The sequence below is a fragment of the Epithele typhae genome (genome assembly GCF_022376455.1).
Source record: "Epithele typhae strain CBS 203.58 chromosome Unknown BXZ73scaffold_173, whole genome shotgun sequence".
Lineage (NCBI taxonomy): Eukaryota > Fungi > Basidiomycota > Agaricomycetes > Polyporales > Epitheliaceae > Epithele > Epithele typhae.
This window is the reverse complement of record NW_025954364.1, coordinates 3,560-16,553: the sequence shown is the minus strand read 5'-3', so window position 1 is coordinate 16,553 and position 12,994 is coordinate 3,560. Positions and strand designations below refer to the sequence as shown.

General features: G+C 58.9%; 2 protein-coding genes across 2 annotated transcripts; one reads left to right on the top strand and one right to left on the bottom strand.

Moving 5' to 3' along the window:
* Window positions 1-280: 280 nt before the first annotated feature.
* BXZ73DRAFT_83259 (uncharacterized protein) lies at window positions 281-2,742 on the top strand (the record flags this gene model as incomplete). Its single annotated transcript, XM_048023889.1, has 8 exons — window positions 281-418; window positions 656-851; window positions 1,271-1,375; window positions 1,444-1,582; window positions 1,626-2,202; window positions 2,333-2,487; window positions 2,590-2,611; window positions 2,683-2,742. The coding sequence occupies 8 exons, from the start codon at window positions 281-283 to the stop codon at window positions 2,740-2,742; spliced, it is 1,392 nt and encodes a 463-aa protein (XP_047871033.1).
* Window positions 2,743-3,122: 380 nt separating this feature from the next.
* Window positions 3,123-6,564, bottom strand: BXZ73DRAFT_83258 (uncharacterized protein; the record flags this gene model as incomplete). The annotated part of the gene is made up of 6 exons (XM_048023888.1): window positions 3,123-3,616; window positions 3,672-3,746; window positions 3,999-4,910; window positions 4,996-5,470; window positions 5,605-5,635; window positions 6,200-6,564. The coding sequence occupies 6 exons, from the start codon at window positions 6,562-6,564 to the stop codon at window positions 3,123-3,125; spliced, it is 2,352 nt and encodes a 783-aa protein (XP_047871032.1).
* Window positions 6,565-12,994: the final 6,430 nt, after the last annotated feature.

Below are 12,994 nucleotides of genomic sequence, written 5' to 3'. Positions count from 1 at the left end.
GAGGAGCAATCTCCAGAAGCTGTTTGGGCTTTCGTACCTCCAATCCCCCTCGCGAGTCTCGGCTGGTGCGCTATCTAATCTCGTAGATAGTCGCGCGCGCTAAGGCGTCTCAGTAGGGGGCTCCAGCTCGAGCGTGTCTCTCTCTCTCCTGCCCGCACCAGCCGAGTGCTGGGCAGCGTTCCTCCCGTCTGGCCTCTCCCCGCTTACTCTATCGTGACCTCGTAATACGAACTGCGTTCTGGCCCTCTCCGACGCCCTCGGCACACCTTGCACGAGCACCATGAAGATCGTTGCCATCCTCGGTGGAAGCTACGGCGAGGCCCGCGATGCCACTATCCTCGCCAGGGCCTCCCCCACGGCTGGCGCGTCGTTCTCGTCGACTGCGACTCGCACATCAACCATATTTTGTTCTCCCCCGGTACGCCGTTCTCCCCGGCCATGAGCACAAGGCCTTCATCCCCTACAAACCGCCTTCCTCCCTTCGCGCACCGGCTCCACCCCCGGCTCCCTCGTGTCTCCCGCATACACGGACCCCGCACGCTCGGTCGTGGTACACGCATCCGTGACGTCCCTCGCGAAGCACACCCTCACCCTTGAGCATGCGTTCCCGAAGCACGGCGTTTCCGAGGCCGACCGGACCCTCCACTTCCACTAGCTCATCTACACCCTCGGCTCGCACCTCCCCTCTCCCATCAACCTCTGGAAGCCTGCCACGGAGGATACGGAGAAGGCGGAGGTTCTCGACGTAGCGCGCGGCACGAAGGAGGGCGGGGTCGCGTTCCTCAAGCAGTTCCAATGCCGCTCGCGCGCGGCTTCCATCCTGGTCGTCGGTGCGGGTGCCCTTGTTATTCGTGAGTGCTCTTCCTTTCATCCCGCGCATTGTCCCCGCATTCCCCCCTACCCACCACTGCGGTCTCTGCGTTAGCAAACCGTCATAAACGTGCGGCCGTGTGGTTCGATCGTGGGCACCGTCCGTGTTCTGGTGCCCACGGCCAGTAGCTTCTCCGGGGGCCGGTCGTGGGCGTTGGCTGCGCATTTATGCGTACCATGGCACTTGAGACACGGTCGAGGCCACCGCGATGACGTTCTGTGTGCTGCAGTGGCTATCGTAGAGGCTGGCTGGACTCCTGGGCCACCGCTCTTTTGTGGGAGCGCGGATGTCATTATGGGATGGGTCATTGTCGTCAGATCTGGCTGGCCCATTCAATTTCTGGGATCTGAGATCTCTATCCTGCATTTTCTGGTATGCTAACCGCGCCTGGTCCCCTAGAATTTGTCTCGGATTTTACGGAGATCTATCCAGCTGCAAATGTCGCCTTGCTACACTCTCGTCATCGCCTCCTGCCGAGGTTCGACGAGGCGATGCACAGCGAGAGTATGTATGGTCCTTTCTCGTGCACTACGGTTTTACCAAGGAATGACCGGTCATATCTATCCTCTCAGCTCTGAACGATTGCACCATTCTCGGCGAACGCCTCTACCTCGCCTCACTCGCCGACAACAAGCACTGCAACGGCGAGCGCGTCGTCCGCACACGGCAGGCGCGAAGTACAGGGGGAGCTGGTGGTATGCGCCCTCGCCGGTGTGTTCGACCTGATCCCGTGCTCAACGCCGTGCGATTGCAGCTCCTCCCCGGCGCCTTTCCTCACTCTGTCGTCGCCGATGGCCCCGACAAGGACCTCGCACGCGTCCGGCGCACGCTCCAGACCGTGGAGCCCGCCCATGGGTCCGAATTCCCGACCGCCCTCCATGCGCTCCCTCGCGACGGCCTCCATCTCTGCCGGACCCTCGTCGACAGAGCTCTCCCCCATCGACGTCCGCTCAAACGACGCGTCCGAGCCTGCGACCTCCGACAACGCCTCCTCGTCCTCGTCACAGGTACAGCTCGAGGCCATCGAGGACGCGAGGACGCGCGTCGCGGCGGCGCACATCTTTGCGATCGGGGACGCGGCAGACGCGTTCGGCGTGGTGAACGTGGGGCACAATGCGTTCTTCCAGGGCGAAGTTGCGGCGTGGAACGTCATCCGGCTGATCAAGCGGGCTGAGCGCGAGGAGAGGGCCGAGGCAGAGGTTGCGTCGAGGGAGGTTGTCGAGTCGGTCGGGCAGGACTGGGAGGGTGAGAAGGAGGAGGCCGAGGCGCATGAGGAGAAGACGGAGAAGTACACCCCAGGCGCGCAGGCGATCAAGGTGTCCCTCAGTCTGGTGAGTATCTTCTCCCCACTCGCGTCTTCGCTCTGCACGCGATCCCTCCTCTTCTGGTTCCACCCTCTCCTACTACTTCTCCCGTGTCCTTCACTCGCGCGCGCTGTGCTGACTGTGCGCCCTTCGTCAGAAGAAGTCAGTCTACCAGTGTCAGGGCATCATCGGCACGCGCGATCAGGAACAGGCCGGCGTCGACATCCACATGATGTGGCGCTACTTCGGGTATGAGGGGATCTCGACGCGGACCGTCCGGACGAGGAGATCCCGGGCGCCGTACCGCGACCGGTGTATACGACGAAGGAGGTCACGGCGTGAATTTACGGTTGCACCTTCCGGGTCGGTGCGATCGGAAACAGGTGTAGACTTCGGATGTTGGTCCTTTTGTAGCTCCAAAGCTGTAGAATCGACGGTGTGCATTTTTCTCTCCTGATGATTGTGACACTGCGTTGGGTTCTGTGGTCGATATACCCCTTCACGTAGTCATTCACTGTTTCTTCAGGGGATGTCGGAAGTGGCGTTACTACCACGTTGAAGTACTGATCACGTTCGATGCAGATAAACATTCATTGTTATGAGCTGGGATCGAGTCGGGACAAGCCGCGCATATATATACAGATGGGGCATTCCGGGTTCCGGTCATCAGCAAGTTCTCTTCCATGAATGTCCATCTGCGTTCACTCGCGCGGGGCACCACACCGCCGCCACCGCCGCGTCAGCCATCGTGCGCGAAGTCACGCTCGCCCCCCGAACAACCACTCGTTTCGTTTTCGTCCGGCACGGACGTCCACCGTGCTACGAGGACCTCGTCGGGATGTGGTAAGCCCCCCTTCGCTCATAGTGCTCCTGGGCGTTCGCTGATCAGTTCGTGTCATGATATGCAGGCATCCTAGGGACGAACCTGACCATCATGCCCGACATCTCTACGGAGAATCGGATGTGCTCATGCCGCCGCGAGCAGGCTCTGTCGTCTTGGCAGGTTCTGCTCGTGAAATTCCCTTCCATACATGTTCCGATTTGCGGGCGCTACAGATCAAAATCTGCACGTCCGCCTGTCTACTGCCGGGGGGCCACGCGCTGCCCACGATCTCCGCCACATGCGTCCCCAATGCGGCCGCGGCTTTGGGTTCCAAGACGGCGTCTTCCTCCGACACTGGGTTCTCCATGCGGAAAGTGAAATACGCCAACTCTACGCGTGCGAATGCAGCGCCGGACGTGAGCCCTGCGAGGGTGGCGATGTCCGCGGCCGACGCACTCGTGAGGACGACGAGCGGCAACGACAACTGTATGAAGTACAGATGGGTGCTGTTCGCTCGCACTATTCCGTCCGCGATCGCAAGGAGAGTCTCGGTCGTGGCTGCTGGAAAATTGAGGTCGACATAGTGCGCGATTCGCAAGCTAGACAGGAACGATGGGTCTGTATTGGTACCATCAGCATGAATCAGGGCGTGCGAGGGTGCAGATAGACGTACCGGTGTGAGTGTGATGTACAAAGTAGAAGCTGCCGACGAATGGCAGAAGTTTTGAAAGGGCAGCCGTGCGCAGAACTGTGAACGGACTCGAAGTCGATGGCTCAAGACATCGGAAATGGAGGGTCTTGAGGGAAGTGCATGAAGGAGTGCTTGCGAGGTAGTGCAACAGGATGTCACTACAATCACTCTTCGCTCCACCAATGCTGAGGGTTTCCAGAACTGGTCGTGAGGATTGGCGCAATATTGCTGTAGTGTCGACAGGATATATGGGGAAGGAAATGGAATTTGTGTCAAGATAGCTCAACCTGGGGAGTGCAGCCAATGTACGACGGAAGAGCGTGAACGACGGAAATTTGCTGTCCTGTAGCTCCAGCGTTGTTAGATGGGTGAAGGCTGAGAGACATGCGGCTGCGTGCTGCGCTTGAATTCTGGAGTCAAAGGCGAGACCTTCCATGTGCAATGTACGAAGGTTGGGGACGCAGCGTGCCATGCGGGCGAGCACCGTGTTCCAGGATGACGAGTGGTTCTCTCCATTGCTGTCTGCCTCCACGGAAATTTCCGATGTTCGCAAAAGTGAAGTTGACGACGATGTAGGAGCGACACGGGTGAAAAATGAATAGGCCTCCTTGATTGTGAACTCCAACGGTCCCCGGGCCGACTGGAGAGCATGCCTACTTGCAGGAAACCAACTGTTTGAGACGAGGGCGCAGTGAAGAAGCGTCGTTGCGTCTAAGTACGGACTGAGGCATCGGATGATCATGTCCGAGATCTCCAGAGGGACACAGGGAAACGACCGCGTGGGGGCGTTGGCGTGAGGGTCTTCGAATGGCACGGCCCTGGACCAGAGCGGGACGAAAGGGTGGATGTTGTTCGCGAGGGATACCATCACGGTCGCCCGAATGATGAAGTCCGCCCGCACTCTCGCCAGCGCATCGAAGACGTGTTGTGCCGCCACGATCGCGGTCGGGGTGGCTCCGTTGCTCTCCTCGCAGTCCTCGACGATCAGGGCAAACGTCATCGTCTCTAAGCCGGCATAACGACTGCGCCCGATCAACCTGGCCAGTTCCGCGAGCGTCGTGAGGGACTCGATGGCGCGAGAGAGCGCTACTTGAGGGAGGGCGAGTGTGAGCTTGCGCAGCTCTGGGATGTACCCGTCTCCGAGTGTGCGTACGAGCGCCAGTAGGTCTTCTACATCGCCGTTTGTTAGACAGAGTGTGAGATCTTGCAAGTGCTGGAGGCCTGGACGGGATGATGGAAATTCTGTGGAATGACCGGTCGCGAAGGTAAGCGGGAAGCATTCCAAATGCCTGAGGTGTGTACTGACCGGAGTCAAAGGTCTTCCAGGAGAAATGTCTGCCAGGGATTGCGCCAGATACGCGTAGGAGATCATCAATGGCGGACGATCGAATCAGCCTAGGAGGGAGGCAAATCGGCCACCTGAGCTGCTTCATGAGGACGCGAATGGTGATGGAGCTCCGTGTTGGTGTGGCAGCGAGCCACTTCAGCAATCGTCTTGCAAAGCCCAACTCATCGGACTCCGAATCGATGTGTATTTCGAAGTTCTGCAGTGCTGTGGATGCCTCAGGATATCCATACTCAGTGTCCGCCGAAGACACAGCAAATCGGAGGCCTCGGACATGGAAGGTATACAAGGTCGGGATGGTGGTAATGGTGCGACGGAGGGGTGAAAAGGAGGGCAGGGTGCAGCATATCAGGCAGAGCGTGGTGACAGAGGTGGATGTCGAGACGGCGAGGATGCTTTCGTGGGGACTTGCAGTCCAGATGATCTTCCCCTGGACCTGGGAGGGAAGAATAGGAACATGGTGAGCCATGTGAGCGAGGATAACATCGAAGAATAGTGTTTGTGAGTTGGAGGGAGTCCAGCACAAGTTTCGAGGCGCGCTGGCGCCACCCATGGAATAAGAATACTCACGAAGACATCTGCTTGTTCCACTGTGAGCCGCCTGTGTCCGGACCATAGAACGCGTCTGCTTGCAGGGAGCCAGGTGCGGGAAACGGTGGTACAGGCGCAAAGCGTCTGTCTGTCGTTGCGGGGGGAAAGGTGTCGTATGATGTCCTCGGAGATATCCAGAGGGACGCGGGGACAGGGCCAGCAGGAGTCGATGGCCGACATAGCTGGGAGCGGTCAACTTGGGGGAGAGGGGGTTGTGCAGATTATGATTATCGAGAGTGTGCATCGAGTGGCCCGTGAACATTGTCGCTTTCACACGCCGGATTGCCTCATCACGAAACGCGCGCGATTTTGGAGGAAGCTTGTGGGGATGGCTTTGCCGGCGACCGCGCGCGATGCGTTGACGAGCGCTACCGTGCCCAGACGCGGATCGGAACAAACGGGACCTCCACCATCGACTTCCATTACAGCACATCAAACCCAAGTCCGCACACGCTGCAGCGCACCGCCGCTCTTTCAGAGATCATGAGGGGCATCCCCACAGTCACCATAGCCGTTCCGTCTCACATCGGTACGAGCTTTTGCTGTGACTCTCGCCTCCTCAGCAGAAACTCACATCACCGCCGTAGACGCGCCCTCCGTTTCCGAACTGCACGGGACGGCAGACCTCGAGATCTTGATGCATATCAGCACCACCGCGGGCTTTCTAGCGGTCTTGCGCGCCCTCGCAAACGTAACCAGCGACGCGCTGCACAACCTCATCGTCGGGCTTCCCACCGCGTCGTTCACCACGGGGATCGCGGATCTCGCGACGCTCGCCCTCCGCGCTCGCCCTCCGAAGACCGACGAACGGAGCGTCCGCTTTTGCATGGTAGACGGGGACGCGGAGAATGCGAGTGCGATGCGATCGGGGCCGGACGTTGCGGCGGCTTTGGGGGCGGCCCGCGCGTCGTTGAGGCCTTGGTGAGGGCGTTGCCCCATTTTGTGTGGGCGACGAGGGTGTCGGCGAGGGGGATCTCATACTGTGGGAAGGCGTTGTGTCTGCCGGAGCCAAAGAATAGAATCGGGGAAGTGGTCGTGCGCGGTCGAATGCAATCAGCTCTCGCGACCGCGTCAAGAGGTACGCAAGATCCGCCGTCGTTCCATCCGACGGTACCCGTACGAGCTGATGAGCGCTCACAGATCAGAGCTCGCGAAGACGGACTGAAGAGGTGGAGTGTATAAAGAGAACGCCATAGGGGTACTCAACCGACTACATTGATGCGCGCCTAAATACGAACACAATGAATCAATTGCGATGAGGCAGGCGGCAGTTTCAGCAACCATTGCTGCAAACCTTCGTTCATCTGGTCGGTGCAAGCCTCCATCTGTAACCCGTGCCCGACGTTGAGCTCGATGATCTCGGCGTCGGTCGCGTACTTTGCGGGAGTCTCCTCGTTCGGCACGTGGCGACCAACGTGGTCGAGAGTCGCCGCGAAGAAAAACGGGCTTCTTGATGTGCCACCGCCCCTCCGGGAGAGCTGTCTGAAAAAATGCTGTGAGATGGCATAGTAGCTGGACGAGAGCCCGCGAGAGGTGTACCCTTGTGATCGGCCAAGTTTCCGTTGTTGATGGCGACTTTGTGATAGTTGACTGGTGACGTCATCCCTCCCTCTAGCAGAACGCTGCGGATGCGCTTGTATTCCTGGATGAACAGACTTCAGAGATTATTTGTCGCGCGCCAAGGCCGCCCTACATCCTCAGAGTGCCACTTCGGGAGCCCCGGACGGCGGTCTTCTTCAAGCCACTTGCCATCTGACCGCGAATGAACCATCAATCGCTGCGGGCCGCAGATCGTGTCGTTAATGGGTGAGCGCACCTTTTCCTCAACGAGCCTTGCGCCGGCGTGAAGAGCTTCTAGTACCCAAAGTGCTCGCTCTCGGTAGCCTTCTTGAGCGCCGCGCACATCTGCTCGAGGTCGACCGCATGCGGGCCGGGTGGGGAATACGCGGCAGCGAGCCACACGAACGCGCGAAAGCGATCCTGGCAGTGGTGAACCAGCGCCGATACAAGCGCGGTTCCCCTGACGAGATCGACGGCTTCAGTAACGCACTGCCTCGTGTATAGGCATAGAGCCAGACTGGACGCACCGGTCGTGTCCAATCGCGACCACGTCGGTGAGGCCCGAGGCGTCGACGTGCCCGGGTATCCTCGGCAATCGGGAACGAGGACGCCGTGGCCGAGAGAGGCGAAGTGGGTGACTTAACGCGACTAGTGGAGGGAGATAGACGGGAAGCTGTGGATGAAGAGTAACGTTGGCGTCGGAATGCAGGAACTGGCACATTCGACGCCGTCGCAATCTCAACCCCGTGGATCTTGCCTGAGTCCAGAAGCACCCAGCGCGGGGGTTGTCGTACGCCATTTCGGATCCGGAGACGAAGTACCGCCAGCGGACGTCGCGGCCGACGAACTTCTGATTTCAGGTTCAAGGGTCTGACGAACGCAGCTATTCTGTTGAGTAACGCGGGCTCAGTGCGTTACGAGCAACGGTAGAGGAAGGGAAATGCGAGGTGTCTCGTGGAGCGGATTGGAAAGGGGGGAAAGGAGACGCAGCTCACCATGCTCAATGAGAATTTGATCACCACCGTCACGGAGCCTGCTCAGGAAGAGCATCCGAGCCGGAGCACCTCTGCAGAATTTCTTGCGGTTCGAGATGTCGCTGAAAACCGTGGTGACCCAGCTCGACGTCCTCAAACACGCGGCGGCATCCGTTTTGGTCGTGTACATCTTCGCGATAGGCACCTGGATAGGAAACGCGGTGAAAAACGCGTTCATCCAGGAACTCTGCCACCACAGAGAATGGTGGAGCCGGCGGACGCGCTTCGCGCGCGGTGAGGGATGAGCTCGAGGAGATCGAGGAGGTATGGGGGAAGACAAAAGCGAAGGACCGAGGGAGATCGAGGCGAGCGTTGGCGACGCCGCATAAGTTGAGAATGAAGAGGGTGCAGTGCCTGGTTGGACTGGTCAACAAAACAAATTGGTCAGATTCGGCGCATACACTCACCAATGTCGTGTGTACATCGCTCCTCGAACTTCGGGTGAGAGTGAAAGGTCGACGCTCATCCGAAACGACTGGCAGTTAGACAGAAGCAACTCAAGGCGATAGGACTTCGTGAAGCAGGTTGATGCAGGCGACAAACGGAGTGTGTTGGACACGAAAAAGACCGACGCAAAACACATCCACCCACGCACAAGGCAAATGTTCTAGAGGCAGAGGAAATCCTGGAGAATCCATACCTGCTCCGGTTCTCCTGCACCACAAGCTTGTTGCATATCCCACTCATCATTATACGCGCACTCTGTTTGATTGAATGGTCGTATCACGTTCGGTACAGGGTACTCGCATAAGCCCAAGTACTGGAAATATCGCGAGCCGGGTGCGCGAAGAAGAGGCGCGGGGGTCTGTCAGGGTGCACTTGCGGGAGCGAGACGACGACGCGTAGGAGAGCAGCCTCAGGAGCCGGCAAGGATGCGGAGTTGGCGATAATGGCAGGACATCGTAAAAGAACGCGCGGAGGGATGAGGCGGACGGTCGTCGGCGGTCGCGTCGCGACTCCGAGCGACCTCTCACGACGCTTTGTGCGTGTTTGGTCGGTGGCCCCCAGGCCGCCATGAGTCGATCTTATCCGATTCGACAGGATCCGTTCCATCAGATCGACTTCTGGGCGGCAGTTGCCAGTTGCTCTCTCAGGACCAGACGTCAAGCATGCTACGGCGCTGTGTCCTCCATCCACAACGTTCGCAAACCTCGGATCCGAATGACCATGCCCTGGTACCCGCCGGTACAGCATCTCTCTCTCCGCGCCAACCGATTTCGGCGGACTCAATGGGGGTACTACTACAATAGTGCTCAATGCAGCCGTCCGACTAAGTAGGAGGTACGTCGAGTCTCGACTGCCCATATTGTACTCCGTGTGTAACGAAGCTATTTCAAACGGCCGGTCAACAGGGCACCAGTATGCTTTATCGCAAGCTCTCGTGCCTCGCCCGTCCGCCTCGCAGACGCGTGCAACATCGGCGCGTCGAACCTGCCATTCTCCATTGCCCGATCCACTCTCGAGCGCGAGGAGGTGAGCTGAACGTGACTGGAACGCAAACGAGGCAACACATAGGCGTTCACCGATACGAAACGGTCAGGGTGGCCTCCATACGAAATCCCAGTCGTCTGGACACTCGGATGACACGCCTTCCCCTCCGCACGGCCAGGCGATGCACGACGTTGGTTCTCGTCACCACCGGAAATCTCCCCCAACACTTCAACGCAGTCATCGATCCCCGGCGCCGACGGTCTCCCCGCGTCCCTCCAGAGGTCTCAGACCACATCATATGCTACCTCGACCCCAGAGGTGATAGACAAACACTACTCCGTTGCGCTCTTGATTCTCACGGATGACTTCCGACAAGCCGATACCTCCTCATTTCCAATGTCGGCCACCTCACAGTCAATCGAGCATATCTCTTCGTCACCCGTGTCATCCTAACGTCACTATCGGCGTCCGCGCCTCCGCTCCGGACGCTCTTCCTAGAGGAAGACAGCAACCTAGAGTCACAGGAGCACCCGCCTTCTTTGGCCGCACTTCTCTCCTGCATGGCCGGCCGCGTCCCCGCTCTCAAAACCATCACCCTGGCCGGCATCGCCTGGTCTTGCACAACGGCGCTGCAAGCTTCGCACATTCATAGCGCTGACCAAGTTCGAGCTGCGGCGCTGCAAGTCCCCGTCTTTCTCGCTCCTCCGACGGACCATCCGGGCTCTCCCTAATCTGCGCGACCTCGTCGTCATCGATACCCACTTCTCGATCTCTCCTATCGATATTACGCCTCCACCACACCGCCGTCCCCGACCAGCGCTCCACTCCTTGTGGGTATGGACCTCGGAAGGCAAGGAGGACTGACGTGCTCCTCCACCACATCGCAAGCACTCCTTCGTGTACCACCTTCGAGGGGATCTTCTTTCGCAGGGACGACTCCACGGAGTCAACCCCCGGCCTCTGCACGGCGCTGCGCGTCTCCGCTCTCGCCAAACTCATTGTGGTCGTCCGCAAGCTCACCATCCACGTCCCATCTCACCCGGGTAGGGAATTCCGCGGCCTTGCACGCTCTCACGCATACTGACGCCACCGATGCAGCCGCGTCTTCCCTCTCGAGGTTACTGGGCGTGGAGAACCTCACCATCGAGGCGGGCACGGGCACGACAGCGAGTCTCCTCGCCATTGTGCGCAGACTCGCGCAAGGGGACAGCCCGCGGTTGCGCTACGCCGACCCCAGGCTCCCCGCCAGCGCCGTCACGAGCCGCGCGGGGCTCTCGACAAGCTCGCAGCGCTCATCTCGGACGCTCGGTTTTCAGCCGTGAAGAGCATGTACTTCCAGCTATTGATAGACGGCCTGAAGAGTGCCATTTAAATGGAGCGCGCCGCCGAACGTATGCTGTGGAAACCGGTGCTGGAGGGTTTGACGGGAACGTTGCGTCTAGGAGTCTCCAGACAGGCGACAATAACGGTGGAGACTCACACTGACGACCAGGAGGAAACGCTGTGGGACGTCGTCATGCCAGACCGGCGTGCGGGTGCACCGGTGGACGGTGCGTCGTCTGTAGGCAAGTTGGTGGGACTCGGAGAGGGCTGGCGAAACGAGAAGGTTGGATACCAGGGGGTGGTGCGACACGATCAGGCGGCCGTACGTGCCAACCGACTTCGAACGGGGGGCTGTATTCGTGTGCAATGTCGATAATCGACTTCCGCAGTAGTCACCAGACCTCTTGCTTACTCTTCACTGTGTTTTTGAACGACCGTCCCCTCGCGTCCCTCCCGACATCTGAGACGAATTATACACGGCCCATTGTTTGACAGGAAACGTTACGCATTCCAGTCCACTCTCTGTCGCAGTGGTTCCCGGCGGGCAGACACGTCCTCAGTTCCTACCTCGCGAATCTCACGGTTGAGCAAGCCTACCCCTTTGTCATCCGCGTCGTTGTTACCTCCCTGTACACCTAGCTTGAGATCCAAGTCCTCACTCACCTCCCAACTTACGCCCATCCTCGTGCGTCGGTAACCAAAGGCGTACTAACGGCGCCCACGCGAGCGTGAACACATTCTCTAGCTCAACAAGAATACTACAGATGAAAGTAGGCGTGACCACGAGTCTCTTCGATGTCGCGCAGACTGGTGCGAGGACCCTGCCGCCCCGCATCACCTTATGGATGCCCGCGAGCGCGCTGACGAGCGTGTTATCCACGATCCTTGTAGAGCCTGAAGAGCTTTTCCGTCGCGCTCCTCTCGCAGACGTGCGGGAAGCGCGGTTCGCTCTGCTCATGAAGACTGGGCGGGAGAAGACTGGGGAGGAGGTGCACGCGGCAGCAGCTGCTTCGCGCGCGCGCGCGGGACATCTCGGTCGGCGCGCAGATGGTGGAGATGGAGGAGTCGCGAGGCAGCCTTCCCTGTGGAAGCTGCGGTCGACTTAGAGGAGGGTTCCTTTCGCGGGGTTCGTGTTGATATAGGGAGGTGTACGTGAAGTTCACATCAACGCAGCTTGATAAAACGTTTCACGCCTAGCCAACTTTTTAATCTATAACGCAGCTTCCATATCCTTTCCTGCTCACAGAAACGTGAGCGAGAGTTTCACCGATAAGGATGAAATCAAACTAACCTCGTGACGCTCGGCTTGGAATCTCAACCCTGGGGCACTTCGGGCTCGTGCAGGGCGGGCATCTTGCGCCGACTCGATGCAATGAGACGGGTTCTGGTTCCGCAACGCGCTGTCAGCAGCGTCAACGTGCACTTAGGGAACCGAACGCACAATGGAGACCGCGTAGGCGGAGGCGACAAAGACTAATGGAGTCCCTGATGCAGGTGTCAGCACGACACGCGCAGGAGTCGGAAAAAAGGCACTTTACCTTGAGTCACAGCAAGAGCGACGGCGACAAAGAAGTGGTGGTACTTCATGATGGTTGTGTGTAGACTGCCGGAAGTCCTCCCTCCTGTTTAAGCCTTGGACGAGAGCCTGCGTAGTTCCTGCGGCGGCGGCGCAGCGGGTCGCGACATGTGAACTGCACCGTCACGACTCGTGTCTCATGGTGATCGGGAAAGACGTCGTAGCCAGGCAGTGCGCACGGTCGAGACTCGAGAGCACGTTCTGTGGAACCGGCCCACCGAAATCTGGGAGTAGATGGTCAAGCCGCGACCAGGCTTCTGAACGCGTCATTGGCAAGGGTGGTGCAAGTCTGCATAAGGTGACCAAGTTCTAAGGCTCGAACTATTTAGATTACGTTTACAGGTGAAGGTTTATATAATCAGTAATCAGTGTACAGACTATAAACAGTTTATAAACACTGTATAGCCAGTTTGTAGGCACGTGCACCTCAACTCTCAAGCGTCTA